The following is a 15,811-nucleotide window of genomic DNA, read 5'->3' on the forward strand; positions in this document are numbered from 1 at the left end:
GAGTCCTCGCCCCGCAGCACCCACAGGCAAAGGGCACAGCCAGAAGGCCTGGGCCCCCCAGGAGAAGCGAATTGCCTCGCCGAGGACTGAGCCCGGCTCTTCGGGGCAGGGCCGCTGGGTTGGGGAGGAAGAAAGCCGGATGGCCACAGGAGGGCCACGCCGCGCTCTGCCTAGGTTGCTCGCTCCCACTGTACCAGGAGCACTAAATTAAATTCCTGATAACGCTTCAACAGCTTGAAGAAAAGCCAGTGGTCCCCCCAAGTGAGACTCCCAGGTAGCTCAAGAAGTGACCCTAGAATCCAAACTGCCTTTAAAACAAACAAACAAACAAACAAAAACTAGTTATTTGTCAGAGCAGGACGAGGCTGCCCAGGACCAACCTGATCAGAGAGCTGCGAGGCTGTCCTCAGTGGCCGGCCCTGGCTGGGTTGAGTTCTGCCCAGGCCCTCGCTGCTAACTATATAAACAGAGCCGCTGACAGGCACGCTGAAATTGGCAGAATGGAGATCACCTGGCTCTTTCCCTGCCTGGCGCCCTGGGTGTTAGTGCCAGTGACAGCTGCTGCTATTGCTAGAAGTTTCCCAGTCTTTCAGCGCTGGGGAGAAACCCGGCGGGGAACCTGGACCTAGACCAGGGTTTCTCTTGCTTCACTGCGCCCCGGAATCGTCTGTATTAAAATGCACTCTGATTCAGGGGGTCGGGCTGAGCCTGCAAGTTTGCATTTCCAACAAGCTCCCAGGTGATGCCAATGGGGCTGTGCTGGTTCAGTTCTGGGGACCGCACTTTGAAGTTGCAGGGGTCTGGCAGTTATTTCATTATGAATGAATTGGAAATACTGGGATTAAAACCCCCCAGGTCAGGGGGCGACTGTAGCTCAGCACCTAGGGCGCTGGCCACATATACTGGAGGTGCTGCGTTTGAATCCAGACCGGGCCTGCCGAACAACAATGACAACTACAACCAAAGAATAGCCAGGGGTTGTGGCAGGTGCCTATAGTCCTAGCTACTTGGGAAGGTGAGGCAAGAGACTCACTTAAGCCAAAGAGTTTGAGGTTGCTGTGAGCTGTGACACCATGGCACTACCCAGGGCGACAGCTGTCTCCAAAAAATAAATAAATAAATAAAATGCCTAGGACATTTATCCCGCCCGCCGGGTGTTTTTTGCTGCAGCTGCCTGTCCTGTTTAGCAGCCCACTCGTCCCTGGGCCTGCAGTCCGGCCCTCCAATGGTCTGAGGGACAGTGAACTGGCCCCCTGTTTAAAAAGTTTGAGGACTCCCGAGTTTTAGATAGAATAAGCCTACAGCTTCATTTTTAATGACTGGGTCATATTTCATTATATGGACATACCCTGACTCATTTAAACAAATCTCGTATTGATGGACATTAGTTTCCAGTTCTTCAATATTACTGCTTCAGGGAACATCATTTTACACAGAAACTTTTGTCCATCCTTGATTATTTCTTTAGAATAAAAACCTAGGATAGCAGTTAATGGGTCAAATGGTACAGACTGAAAATTCTGATAATCGCACTTTAGAAAGATGGGCCCCTGGTTCATAGGCCTACAGTTGGGCCTGCCCAATATTTTTTCCAACCTTTGCTAAGTGATAAATGAAAATTGGTATTGCGTGGTTTTAATCTGTGTTTGACTATTTATGAAATGCAGTGTGTTTTCATGTTTCTTGGCCATTTGTACCACCTTCTCCATATCCACATTTAAATTTACATTTGCAAAACTGAAACCACCCTGTTTTTTTTTTTTAAAGACAGACAAAGGCGAGGCCTGGTGGCTCACACCTATAATCCCAGCACTCTAGGAGGCTGAGGCAGGTAGATTGCTTGAGCTCAGGAGTTCAAGACTAGCCAGAGCAAGCCGGGTATGATGGTGGGCACTTGTAGTCCTGGCTACTTGGGAGGCTGAGACAAGAGGATAGCTTGAGCCCAGGAGTTAGAGGTTGCTGTGAGCTATGATATCATAGCACTCTAGCCTGGGGCAACAGAGTGAGACTCTGTCTCAAAAAATAAATAAATAGGCAGACACCTGGGAGAATATTAAGAGCAAATAGTGTTTGCTGTTGAGATCTTTATTCCATCAAGTACTCTAACAAATGCACAAAGGAGAATGTGGTCAAAGACACAAGCATACACGTCAGACGAATCCCAGCTCAGCCACTTACTCCTTATGTGACCTTGCCAACTTGCTTAAATTCTCTGAGCCTCAGATTACTCATCATTCAAATGCAGACAACGTGCCAGGGTGATGAGATGGAATGAGACTCTATAAGAAGCACCTGGCACATCACAAGCACGCAACAAATGGCTGTTTCCTTAATCAGAAAATGCTGCAGCCCTCCAAAAAACGAATGGACAAAGGATATGAACTTAAAAAGTCACAAGTAGGAAACACAATTAATAAATAAGCAGAGGAAAAAAATGTTTTCTCCCTAAATCACAGAGGCAATGCTAATTCACACGAGATACCAACCTTTCCTTAAATTAACAAAAACATTTTCAAGTGATAATTCCTACTGCTGGGGAAGGTGTGGTTGGACTGAGCCGTCCACATTGTTGGTGGCTGTGTGGTCTGTACAACGTTTGTGGAAAGCAATTTGGCAATGCATATCATCACACAAACATGTTCGCAGCCTTTGGCCCAGTCATTTCCTCAGGAAGTAATTCAAAATGTGGAGAAAGCTATGAGTACAATAATGCTTCTGCGGCGTTGTTTATAATGATGGAAAAAGCACGTTTATTTTTCTGCTTACATAAAGGGTAAGACCATAATAAAAGATAAGCAGTGGATGCTTTCAGATCAGTAATTGTTTTGTGCTAAAAAGGGACCTATAACCAATCATTTAGGCCTCCAGTTAGTCCCTGACCTAGTTTAATTCATAGCTGGATACGTTTTTCTTTGAAAAAGCTTTTAGAGCTCTAACCAGTGATCAGATTAATATATTTAAAAATTATCTTTCTAAATCTGTTCATCCTCTGGTGAAGCTTGGATTAATGGGTAACTAAAGAAAAGGGGGAAAAGGGAAAAGCATTCTCTCATCTGTACACCAGATTTTCAAGTCCATTCAGAGCAGGAAAGGGGTAAGCCAGGGGGAAGCTAACTTTGTTAAGCCCCAGGCCTTAGGGGCACAGACCCTCCTGAGAGAGATGTGGAAATAAGCACTGGCTCTTTCCTTACTCCTGTCCTGCTGGCCTCCCTTTCCCCGCCTGTAAAGAGAGGCTTAGCGAGTTCAGGGGGGTCTGCGCTGCTTGCCAGGCCACCTGCCTGCAGCCAGAGGGATGAGTCATATCCTCTGTCACACCCACAGCTGTGTGCACTTTGTGGTGCAGGAGGACCTCACTGGCACCTCGGGAAGCCAGGAACTTGCAGAGACGATGGCACCTAGTCTGAGCTGTGCCTTCTTGCTGCCGGCTCCTGGAATGGAGAAGTGACATTCCCAGGGTGGGTAGGAGTCAGCCCTGGGATAATGACTCCCGGGAGCATGGGCGGCAACCAACTGAAGGCGCAGGCTGAGTTACAGAGTCACAGATCTCAGGGCTCGGCACCCGGCCCCGCCTTTCTTCCACCTTACAAATCCTCTAACAGTGGTTCTCACCTGGGGAGAATATCCACATCACCAGGGGAGATTTAAAATAATGCACAAGCCTCCACCCGCCTACAGTATCAACACTGCCAAGGGGAGGAATACAGCTTTTAAATCTCCCCAGACAGTTCTCATAAGTCCCCTGGCTTCAGAATCAGTCACAGCATATGGAAGGTGGACCTCTAGGCTTTGTTTGAATATTGCCTTGGTGGGCAATATTATTATCCAGCACTGTAAACCAGCTCCCGCTGTCACTCCTCTCTCCTGATGAGCAAGTCTCCCCTGTTGCCTCTGTGCCCCCTCGTCCCAGGACTAAGCCTCACCCCTCTTTTCAGGGCCGACTTCTTCCCATTCCTCAGCAAGAAATCTAGAGCTAACAAGTCATAAATCGTGTAAAATCCTAAAGAGAAATCCTCAATGTTTTTGGAAAACTCATTGAATCAAGTGTTAGCCTGTGTGGATCCAGAATCATTTATTTGAAGCGCCAAGCTCCCTGTGGACTAAGGCCAAGCTTGGCTAATTTACCTTTGGAAGGTCAAGAGTCAAGGAGGGAGGTGCTGTTGAGTAACTACCAATAAATGCACATAATGGACTCTAATAGAAGCAGATGACAAGGGCTGAAGCTTCCTGTTAGCGTTCCACCCCAGGATGGGCGCTTGAGCATGCTATTGAGTTTCTGCCTCTAAAAAAAGAAACAGCGTGGAGTTTGTGCTAAAAATTACTTTGTGTCATTTGATGTGGGTCATTACCCTAAACCACCATGTCAGTCATCAGCTTTGAGCTGTCCTTAAAATATTAATACAAGGGACACTAATGAAGCTTACCCAGTGAGTCATCCCAGGCCTACCATTTTTATTTATTGAGTTAAAGTCTAATTTTGGGTTCTTAAAGGTTTATGATGTATAACAAAAATATTTTGACAATTGTAAAATATTCTGATTAGCATCGAGATACCAAAGGCTTCTCCTCCAAACTCCTACTCTAAACCCTACAGATGTTTATAAGAATGAAGACGGGAGGCTCGGCGCCTGTGGCTCGCGCCACTAAGGAAGGCGCCAGCCACATACACCTAAGGTGGCGGGTTCGAATCCCCAGCCCGGGCCCGCCAAACAACAATGATGGCTGCAACCAAAAAATGGCCAGGCGTTGTGGCGGGCGCCTGTAGTCCCAGCTACTTGGGAGGCTGAGGCAGGAGACTCGCTTGAGCCCAGGAGTTGGAGGTTGCTGTGAGCTGTAATGCCATGGCACTCTGCCCAGGGGGACAGATTGAGGCTCCGTCTCAAAAAAAAAAAAAAAAAAAAAGAATGAAGACGGGGACCAGCATCCCAAACTGAATGCACTTTTTCTGGTGGACAAGGTGGAAGGAAATGGCCAACCACGTGTACAATTGGATCTAGCAGTGGCTCCACTGCTAGGAGTGATGAGGAGTTGTATATGACTCACGAATCAGAATCTTGGTAAACTACGTAATCCTCGAGGAATTATTAATTTAAGGGAGGATTATATACTTGTTCCTCTGTTAGAAGATTAAATCTTGGCCAAGTGAGGTGGCTCACACCTGTAATCCCAGCACTCTGAGAGGCCAAGGCAGGCAAATGGCCTGTATTCACAGAGCTTGAGACCAGCCTGAGCAAGAGACGCTGTTTCTAAAAAATAGCCAGGCATTGTGGTGGGCGCCCATAATCCCAGCTACTCAGGAGGCAGAGGCAAGAGAATCACTTGAGCACTGAAGTCTGAGGTTGCTGTGAGCTGTGACGCCACAGCACTCTACCCACCAGAGAGACAAAGTGAGACCGTCTCAAAAAAAAATATATTAAATCTCTCTGATGGAATGTGTTCTTTATGAAGCTTGCTGATGTACATAACTGTTTTCATGATATTTATAAAATTATTATATATTTCTAGAGAAATTATACATATGTCAAACGTAAAATGCTTATCCCTTTATGTTATTTTGGATGCAAAACTCTGGATTTAGGAATGCACTTTAGCTACTTTGTCTTATTGAAAAACTATCTTCTCCAGTAGAATTACACTTGGCCAGAAGATTGTAGTTCAGAAAGGAATTTAGAAGCAGAAAAAGTCGAGAGAGCTAAGTTTTCCCACTTTGGAGAGCAGATGTTCAGATGCTCCAGAGGAGGAGGGTGGAGACAGAAAAGGAGGTATGAGAAAATATGTGACTCAGAGGGAGCACATGTTTTTCTAAGCAGAGGGAAGGGGCCTGGCTTCTCAGTTCCCACCCCAGGAACCCCCCACATCTGGCCCAGGCACCTCTGGACCAGCACTTCAGAGTGGCAGCCTTACTGCTGCAAGGGTATTTTGGGCACAGGGCCTTTGATACCAAGAATGACCAGCTTTCTCAAGGGGCTGAGCAAGAGCTATGTCAAGAACTGTTATTAATTAGAATTACTTTGGAGGAGGTAGGATTTCTGTGGAGGGTACCCAAGCTACTGGCAGGTCACAGGAAACCTCCTGGTAAAATGTAAATCGCTGGTGCTGCTCTCTGATGCCCCCTCGTGGCCACAGACAGCTAACTTGAACTGCACGTGCTCCTGGGGACTTCTGCCCCACAGGCATCGTATTTCATGACATGGATACACCCTGACATTTAATTAGACAAAACTGGACAGACGCTGGACAAAATCCACCTTGCTGTACACTTTGGACGCACTCAGCTTGAATTTATAGAGTCAAAGCTACATGATTTAGTACTGTATAGAACAGCTTCTTCCCTTGAGAACTGATTTTGAGACACAAATATGAGGAAAACTCCAGATTTTATAACTCCATACTTCAAATTTCTGTTTTGTGTATGATGATTAGATATCCTCTGAAGAACAAAACATTTATTTTTCATTCCTGTACATATTTTTATCTGGCCAGACTGTGCTGGGTGCAGTCTCCAGGCAGGCAGAGACCTCTGTGCTGAGGAGGGCAGGCCACTCTGACATCATTCCAGGCTCTGACATAAGAAATTCAATATTTCAGTTTTATCAATACTGTCTTTTTTTTTTTTTTTTTTGGAGACAGAGTCTCAAGCTGTTGCCCTGGGTAGAGTGCCGTGGTGTCACAGCTCACAGCAACCTCAAACTCTTGGACTTAAGAGATTCTCTTGCCTTAGCCTCCCAAGTAGCTAGGACTATAGGTGCTCGCCACAACGCCTGTAGTTGGTCCCAGTCCCCAGTCCCCCTCCTCACATTCACCTTGCTTGCTGCCCTGGCCCTGTTCCAATTCAGCATTTAGTTCTGTGCTTGCCTCTCTGTAGATGATACATTTCCTAATTTGGCTATTTTTTGGTTGTAGTTGTCATTGTTGTATGGCAGGCCTGGGCTGGATTCGAACCCTCCAGCTCCAGTGTTTGTAGCTGGCTTCCTAGGCGCTTGAGCCACAGGCACCAAGCCTATTGATACTTTCTTAAAGTAGAAGTGCACTAAAAGTTTATAGGATCTTATTTATTTTTCTTTTTTAATTTATTTTTTGAGACAAGTCTCACTCTGTTGCCCTCAGTAGAGTGCTGTGGCATAATAGCTCGCAGCAACCTTAAACTCTTGAGCTCAAGCGATTCTCTTGCCTCAGCCTCCCAAGTAGCTGGGACTACAGGCATCTGCCACAACACCCGGCTACTTTTTTGGTGCAGTTGTCATTGTCGCTTGGCTGACCGAGGCCAAGTTCAAACCCACAAGCCTCTTGTGCCATAACCACTGTGCTACAGGCGCTGAGCCAGCACCAGTTAATGGGATCTTAATGCACTTTTTTTTAGGAAGCAAAGGGTGGACAAAAAAGGCCATGGAAGGAAGGACCTTGGCGGATTTTCAGCTGCCATTCGAGAAAAGGCAGTGTGGTTAGATCCAACTCTTGGTAAGCTGAGGGGCCTGGGGCTGTGGGTGCTCAGTCTTCAGGGTCTGCTCAGGGTAGGCACCAGCTTGCCATCTGCTACTGCAAGAGCATTGCCCTAGCCTGTTGTATTTTTTTTGGCAAGATATAAAGAATTAATAATTAAATAGATTTAAATACCATGTGTTAAGTAGGGTCAAATGCCAACACCTGTTTCTAGCTGAGACCACAGGACTCCATGGAGTCAGTCATAAGGGTCCTACAGCCTGTCTGTCCCTGTCCTTTCCACATGACCCATAGCTGTACTCGATAAGGCCCCCTGAAAGTTGCTGCCAACTTGGCCACACGCATTTCACAGAGGCAGAGAAAGTCAGAGCTAGCAGATCTCCAGAGAGTATCGGTGTGTGGAATTCAATGATTTTTTTAGCTGTAGATCTCCAAAGATAGTTTTAAGCAGTTTCTCCAAAGATAGTTTAAGCAGAGAAACTCTCCTGGGTAAGGAAACAGTATGGCCGGGGGTGGGGGCTGCCTGCTTGGGACGCTCCTGGGCTTGACAATCTCAGCTGAGACTGATCTACCCAGCTCAGGCCTGAGGGGACGGGGGCCAGAGCTCACATTCACCCTCCTGCTGTCCTAGCCCTGTTCCAGCTCAGCATTTAGTTCCGTGCTCGCCTCTCTGTAGATGATACATTTCCTTATAATAATAATAATAGGTTTCACTTTCACACTTATTACATCAGATGCTGTAACAGAGTAAGGATTTTCAAAGTGTGGTCAGAGGGCCCCTGGGGTTCCTTGAAACCCTTTCAGAAGGCCATGAGGTCCTCCCTTTCCCAGCTACGTATCCGTGCAAGGATAACTCTGCAACTGATTTATGGAGATGCAGTGAGGGAATCAGCTGCCCCCAAGTAACCAACCCAGATATTCAATGCCACCCTCCTAATATCCTTCCTTTATTTTGGAAAGTACAGTTATTTTTCTTTAAAAATGTTATTTTATTAAATGAAATTGATTATTGTTAAATGACATAATAAATACAAATGTTTTTAAATGTCTCAGTTTAAAATTCTAAAAAAGCCTCTGAGCTGCCCATTCAGTCTTGGGAAAATACGAATGATTTCCCACAAGCAAAAATGACTTGCAGTTGGGACAGTGCCTGTGGCTCAGTGAGTAGGGCGCCAGCCCCATATACCAAGAGTGGCAGGTTCAAACCTGGCCCTGGCCAAACTACAACAAAAAAATAGCTGGGCGTTGTGGTGGGTGCCTGTAGTCCCAGCTACTTGGGAGACAGGCAAGAGAATCGCCTAAGCCCAGGAGTTGGAGGTTGCTGTGAGCTGTAATGCCATGGCACTATACCGAGGGTGATATAGTGAGACTCTGTCTCTAAAAAAAAAAATGACTTGCAATTTATGTATCAGTCCCTCTCTACTAATCCATCTACAGATGACTGAATGTTATATGACAGCTCTCCTGTGATGCAGGGGGAGAGTTCCACCTTAGACAGTGTACACACGGGAGATAAAAACCACATAAACAAAAGCTCTTTAGGATCCTCAATTTTAAGTGTCAAAAGGGTTTGGAAATAAAAAGTTGGAAGACTGTTGACAATGTGTAATCATTTAATGATCATAGCTTCTCTGTAAGGTAGGAATTAATAGCTTTATTTTATAGATAAGGAAATGGCAGCTCAGGGACATTAGCGACATCCCAGGATCAAAGAGCTAGCTATAGCTGTGTCACAAGGTACCCAGAACTTAATGGCACAAAACAACCAGCATTTCTCATCTCACAGTTTCTGTGGGTTAGGGATTTGGGAGTACCTTAGCTGGATGGGTCAGGCTTAGCATCTCTTGTGAGGTTCAGCCATCTGAAAGCTGGACTGGGGCTGGAAGATCTACTTCTAAGATGTTTCACTCACATGACCGTTGGTGGGAGGTCTCAGTTCCCTGCCCTGCGGGCCTCTCCAGTAAGCTACCTGAGTGTCACACGAGCTCTACTCTCCACATCGTATTTTATGACTATAATCGAGACTTACACCTCCTTTGTGTTCCTTGAGCTTTTTCAGGTTCTAATATAGGACACAGCTTCTGTTCTGCTCCTGGCAATGGATCGCAGAGTAGCAAATGTGAGGATTGCCACGTTAAGAGTCCCAACTCCAGAATCTGCAGTAAAGATCCGCTGAAAGGTGAGTCCTGCTGAGGGTGGCAGGTAAGGTTCAGAAAAGTGGGTGGGGACTGCCACTGTTCCCAGGCATAGAGGGAATTATATCTTTACTCTTTTCTTTTTAGAGTTTCATTACAAATACAATACTCCAGGACAGAATTACTTGAATCATAACGAAAATGGTGCCTTTGTCCAGCCCTGCCCTTTACGTGAAAGTAAAACTTCTTCACTTCGTAAGTGTATCTCCTACAGGATCCCATCTGTCAGCAACCTAGCATCCCAGGCGTGGGAGCCCCCTGTGACAGTGGCCACTGCTTCCGTCACTGCTTCCGAATTATAAGAAGGCAGCTTTCTCAATCTGCTCCCCAGGTCTCCTGCACTCGCCTGACATTTCCAAATCCAGCCCTACACCTGAAGGCAAGAGGCTGAGCTGGGGCTGGGAAATACGAAGTCCCAGTGAGCAAGGACTTCGAAAGTTATTAAGTGCCATCCCAGCGCATGCTGGTACCTGCTTATGTTTCCTGAAGAAATGACTGACTGGATAATCACCACTATTATTGATATTATTCAGGAGTGGCTAACGCTTTATAAATATATCCCCACTAAAGTCAGCATGTAGAGAAATAGACTATTTTTCACTCCTTAGGCATCATGTTGCTAATTTCCAAAGCACAATTTTGCTGTCTTTGGAGAAAAATGAAAATCTTGTGTTTATTTATAAAGCTGAATGATGAGGCTGTTCACACCAGACAGTTTATAATTTGAGTGATAGGAACTCACACCCAAATAAGGAAAGTTCTAGGCAAAATGTTTAAGTGCTAAAAGCTAGAGTATGGTATGCTAAGGGCCCACAAAGAGGAAAGAAAAGACTTCTTGTCTTATCATAGGACGATAGTTACACATGGCTGTCTGACACTGTCCCATCCTTGGCTTGACCCCGCAGAGCTCTTCCTCTCCCTCTCTGGGTCAGGGCACCAAAGCGTTTGCTCCCCTCACAATCACCAAAGCCCAAGACCAAAGACTTCAGCTGTGCCTCCTTTTCCCGTCCCCAGCTGCCAAATCCTCCAGACAAATACATTCTCCCAAAGTGACAGTCACAAAGACTGCAGAAGCCCCAGGGCAGATTTCTTTACTCTCTCCTTGGTCTTTTGGTCTCTAGCTGTGAGACCTATCGTTCTAATATGTGAATTAGAAGTGCGAATGCATCATCTGTGATTTTGAACGCCATCAGGAAGCATATACCGTAGAACCTCTGTGAGTTGACCACCCAAGGGACCATGGCAAACTAGGCCAACTGTACTGATACGGATGTGTGGTACACATCCAGTCTATGAAAATTAGGTCAACTTATGTAGGGAGGTAGTCAACCGTGGAGGTTCTCCTGTAGTGGCTAAGAGGGTAGCAAATTATAAGAAGGCAGCTTTCTCTCAATGTTAAAAGAAGACCTTTCCAGCAGCTGGAGCTGATGAAAATGGTGTGGGCTATTGCAGGAGATTGTGAACCCCATCTGTGAGACAGTGTACTTTGTGTCAATGCTGTAGATCTACACACGGGACTAGAAGTCAGCCAGATAACCCTGTGGTCCATTCTGACTCTGAATTTCTGTGGTTACAATAAAACTCAAAATTACACGTGGAGAATTAAAACTGAGCTCCTTAGGGCCTTTGCTCATCATGACCATGTCTGGTGGTCAGCATGACTAACTATGGACTTTCTGGTCTCTGCCCTGCCTTCTATGTCTGAGGGACAATCGCTCCCACTTTCCCTAGTCCAGTGGGACCCTCCGGAGGGTGAGTGAGACCTTGACGTCAGTGAATGAACAGGAGACCTGGAGGAAGAAAGAGGGGACGGCAGAAGAGGGAGGGAAGGAAGAGGGAACCTGGAGGGAAGGGAGTCTTAGTACCAGACAGGGCGGATTTTTGGCCACCAATGTGTCTCTTTTCCCTGGCTACCTTTTTTTTTTTTTTTAAGTTTTTTTTTTTTTATTGTTGCAGTTGTCATTGTTGCTTTAGCTGGCTGGGGCCGGCTTCGAACCCGCCAGCCCTGGCACTGTGGCTGGCACCCTACCCACTGAGCTATTGGCGCCGCTGCTGGCTGTCTTTCTGTTTTCCTTGGTGACTTTCCCACCATTTCTTCTTTTCTGTTTAGTCTATATTCTGGAATTGTCTTAGGAACACAATTGTTTGTTTCTGACTTACTCTTAAAGTTGGAAGGGATTTCAGGAATACGTTTGGTTCAACTCTTGGGAGCTATTATCCCTCCATTTGTCAGGCTTCCAGCTGAGACCAGAGAAGTTAGACATCACAGAAATTAGCCCAGGCACACAGCAGCATGCTGGGAAGCTAAACTCCTGCTCTCTTATCTGCTAGTAGAACTCCTTGGAAAAGTTGAATTTCTTTTCCTTAATTCAGAATATTTGACAGAAAGTTCTTTGTTTTCTATGTTACTTAGTTTCCTTATTTATTCAAATTGCATGAAATATTTCCTGCAGAAAAGTTCAGGAAATGATGCTCACATATGCACCATCTGGGATCATTTCTGATACTCTGAATTTAATCATAGCTAACATTTTCCAGCTCATTCAAAATCCCAAAGAACGAATTCAAAATCTGAAGGTGAACATGAGCCCACACCAGGAAAGTAAGTATTATTATATTAATATTATTACTAATAAAAATAAAAACATCTATCATGGGTTGGGTGCATATAATGAACTTATTGATTGCCTACTCAAGATCACTTAGGTCGTAAGTAGTGGAGCCAGGACTCAAACCTAAGCCTAAGTGATACTTAGATCATTCATCATTTATTCAACGAGTGTTTGAGCATGAAGAGCAGGTCATTGTGCGAGGTGCTGCAGACCCAGTGACACAGTCACCCACTGTCCCTGCCCCCATGGAGCTTAGGTTCCTATTAGAGGAGCTGGTCTGTATAAGCACCAAGAAGAGGTTGTATAGAGTGCCAGTCACCTCATCTGGGAGTTCAGGGAGGCCAAGCTCCAAAGGGTAGGTATGAATGACCCAGCGAGGGGATGTGGGCATAGGAAGAAATTCCGGTCTAAGAAAGCTTCCTGCTATGGGAAGGCCCCTAGCGTGTTCAGGAACAGTGTGGCTGGAGGCAAAGGTGGGAATGGCAGTGGAGCTGGATGAGGCGACAGAGGGAGGCGGGATGGGTGGGGAGGGCCGAGCGGGTGCTGCCTGGCTTGTCAGCTCAAGGAAGGATTTCAGACTCTGGGAACAACGGGACCCCAGTGAAGTTCTTTAGTGTTTTAAAAGATCACTGTAGCTACTGAGGGAGGGGGATGAAATAGAAGAGTCCAGGTTGGATGGAGCACAAAGGCCAAGTAAGGCCGGGCGCAGTGGCTCACACCTGTAATCCTTGCACTCTGGGAGGCTGAGGCAGGTGGATTGCCTGAGCTCAGGAGTTTGAGACCACCCTGAGCAAGAGCGAGACCCTGAATCTACTACAAATAGAAAAACTAGGCAAGTGTGGCAGCTACTCGGAGGCTGAGGTAAGAGGATCACTTGAGCCCAAGAGTTTGAGGTTGCTGTGAGCTGTGATGACACCACAGCACTCTACCCAGGGTGAGAGGGTGAGGCTCTGTCTCAGGTGAAAAAAAAAGCCAAGTAGGATTGTGCAATAACCCAGGTGAGATGATGAGGCTTGGCCAAGGATGGTAGAGATGGGGCGAGAGGAGTCTGGGTATTCAAGAGATAGAACCAACAGCCTAGCAGATCGGCTGGCGATTCAGGCTGTCAGTCAGAATGCTCAGTGTGAACCTACCACCTGCCCCTGTGGGGTGGTGCAGAGTGGCACTTAGGAGTGAGGCCTTTGGAGACATTGTGGGTTTTCATCTTTTGGGGCAGGTTATTTGGCCTCTCTGTGCCTGTTTTCCCCTCCGTACAGTGGGAATAACAGTGCCAAACTCACCGAGGATTGAGTGCATATGTATATAGCACTTAGAATGCCAGCTGGCTCCTCAGCAGTACTTGGCAAGTGATGACTGTTACTAATATTGTTGATGGCAAAGGCAGGTCTGACATGGGGAGAGAAGACACTGATGTCTGTGCCTTCTCCACTGCACCACACTGCCATCCCTGCACAGAGGTCATCAGTAGGGGCCTGAGGTGCTGGATCACTTCTCAGCCAGAGGATAAACCCAATCTGTCAAACGAATCTGTGGTGGGGGCCGGGAGGAGGCAAGGGCTCTGAGGTCACAAGCATTGGAAGTGAGACTTTCTGGAGATGATAGTGCTTACAAGTGTTGTATGTACCAAAGAAGTAATGCTTCTTCTTTACTGGGGAAAGGTGTGAGGGTAGTTCCAGGACAGACCCGTGCATGGGCAGGTTCTTGCGGCATCCCTTAGGGCCACTGCTCATGGTGAAGAGGGTAACTCCAGGCAGCGCCCTGAAGACTGTACGGCTAATGGTCCCCCTACCCAGAGCCATGCAGTGCACAGCCTGTGCAACACGGCAGCCCTGCACCTTCCCTCAGTGCAGACTCAGGCATCCCTCCCACAAAACTGTAATCACAGCGGAGCAGTCAAGGGCAGCCGGCTGCCTTAAAGAAAGAGGCACTGCTTGGTTTCTCTACTGCTTCTGCCTTGGGGCCAAAGCTCACTGGTGCTAGAATGAACTCAACCCAAGATACCTGCAATTGGGAATGTTGTGGGTTTGTTTTAGAAATATGGAAGGTAGAAGGTGGCCCTAACAGAATGAAAACTGAATAAAAAAATCTCTTTGGAATCTTGCCTCTTTCTGTGCCAAAAGAAAAGGAGACAAATTCCAGGAGGAAAGACCCTCACAGTCTTAGCAAGCTCAGCTGTGGTCAGCCACTTGCAACTATGACGGCTGTGAAAGGCAGGGGGTACCTGAGCCCCCCACCCCCAAACCACAGGGAGAGCCATGGCCAGACCGCAGAGCTGACCTCAACAGGGGAGTGTGCTTGACGTGCTGCTCTACACAAGTGTCCATGCGTTTTTGCCTTTCAGAAAACATCTTCAGCCTTCGGCGACTCACAACCCCGACTCTGCAACACCCGCAACCCGTTTCCTCTCCTGCAGGATCTCTGGAAGCAAATCGTCATGTGACTTTGATAGTATCGAAGAAACCAAATCTCAGGTGAGGGCTTGGAAAAAAACACTCTGGACTCCTTTGAGCTCGTAAGTTCATTGTTAGGGCCCCAAGAGCGGATGGCTTTTAAGTTACTGCAGTACGGGACTTCAGAAAAAGCTCTGCTAGAAACAGTCGTCTGCTCAGCACTGCCCTAAAAACACACAGCCTAGGCAGCCACATGGTTTGCATTATTCCTAAATTGCTTCCAAGGGAAACTTCCTGAAGAAAGTGTTCTGTGGGTGGTGCCTCTGCTACGGGATTCCCCTGGCTGGGGCTGGAAGGCCCTAGGGCCCATTCCAGTGACTGTGGTCGCAGCTGCCAGCAGTTTCCTATTTTCAAGTCAGTCACTTTAGTTCCAGGCCACTTTCTAATGTTTCTACATCATGCGCTGTGTCCCTGGGGCCATCTCAGTGGTTATGGCCCCAAATCCCCTTCGGTGGCCCCTCTAAGAGCTTTTGCTTTCTTTCTCGGCATCAGGGAAACAGTCCAGTGTACCACTGACCTCACCGTCCGGCTCATGCTCGCCAGTCATGCGTTGGCCTTGTTTCTGTCCCTTTCACTAACAAATATATTCCATCTCAGGCTAGTTTCCTAGGAAACCAGCCCTCCAAAGCAGAAATAGACTGTATGGAAAAGTTGACTCCACAAATCCCACCTTGTAATGTTTAATCATGAGAGAATCCAGTGAGCAGAGACAATGGGAAGTGTTTGTAATTAAAACATCTGGGCCTTTCCCCTGTAGGGTTTACACTCAGCGTTGGACCATGCCCTAAAGACAGCAGCCATTTTGAAGGAAACTACTGATCAAATGATTAAAACCATTGCAGAAGATCTTGCCAAAGCACAGAGATGGAAAAATCGAGTGAAGTACTAGATCAGCCCAAGGCAACCAAAGTTTAAAAGAAGAAAGAAAATTTGATCTTCTCCCAAAATGTATTTTACTTATGACACACTTTAGGAAGATGACTTTCTAGAGAGAACACCAAGACCATAAGAAATGGGGAGCACAAGGTACTTAAATGAAAAAAAAAAAGCAAAAAAACAACAAGCAAAAGAAAAAGGACTCCTGATTCTTAAAATCACAAGCAAACCAACGAGTATT

At 46.6% G+C, this 15,811-nt stretch overlaps 1 protein-coding gene across 1 annotated transcript in view; it reads left to right on the forward strand.

Moving 5' to 3' along the window:
• The window catches only part of AKNAD1 (AKNA domain containing 1), a 35,168-nt gene extending 19,585 nt beyond the window's left edge, over positions 1 to 15,583 (forward strand). The window contains exons 7-13 of the mRNA XM_023509870.1: positions 3,344 to 3,441; positions 7,358 to 7,455; positions 9,497 to 9,616; positions 9,720 to 9,833; positions 12,171 to 12,234; positions 14,586 to 14,715; positions 15,452 to 15,583. Coding sequence (XP_023365638.1) covers positions 3,344 to 3,441; positions 7,358 to 7,455; positions 9,497 to 9,616; positions 9,720 to 9,833; positions 12,171 to 12,234; positions 14,586 to 14,715; positions 15,452 to 15,583 — 756 coding nt within the window. The remainder of the gene's footprint in view (positions 1 to 3,343; positions 3,442 to 7,357; positions 7,456 to 9,496; positions 9,617 to 9,719; positions 9,834 to 12,170; positions 12,235 to 14,585; positions 14,716 to 15,451) is intronic.
• The last annotated feature ends 228 nt before the right edge of the window (positions 15,584 to 15,811 follow it).

The sequence above is a fragment of the Otolemur garnettii genome, unplaced genomic scaffold (assembly GCF_000181295.1).
Source record: "Otolemur garnettii isolate 467f Iridium unplaced genomic scaffold, OtoGar3 scaffold00010, whole genome shotgun sequence".
Classification (NCBI taxonomy): Eukaryota; Metazoa; Chordata; class Mammalia; order Primates; family Galagidae; genus Otolemur; species Otolemur garnettii.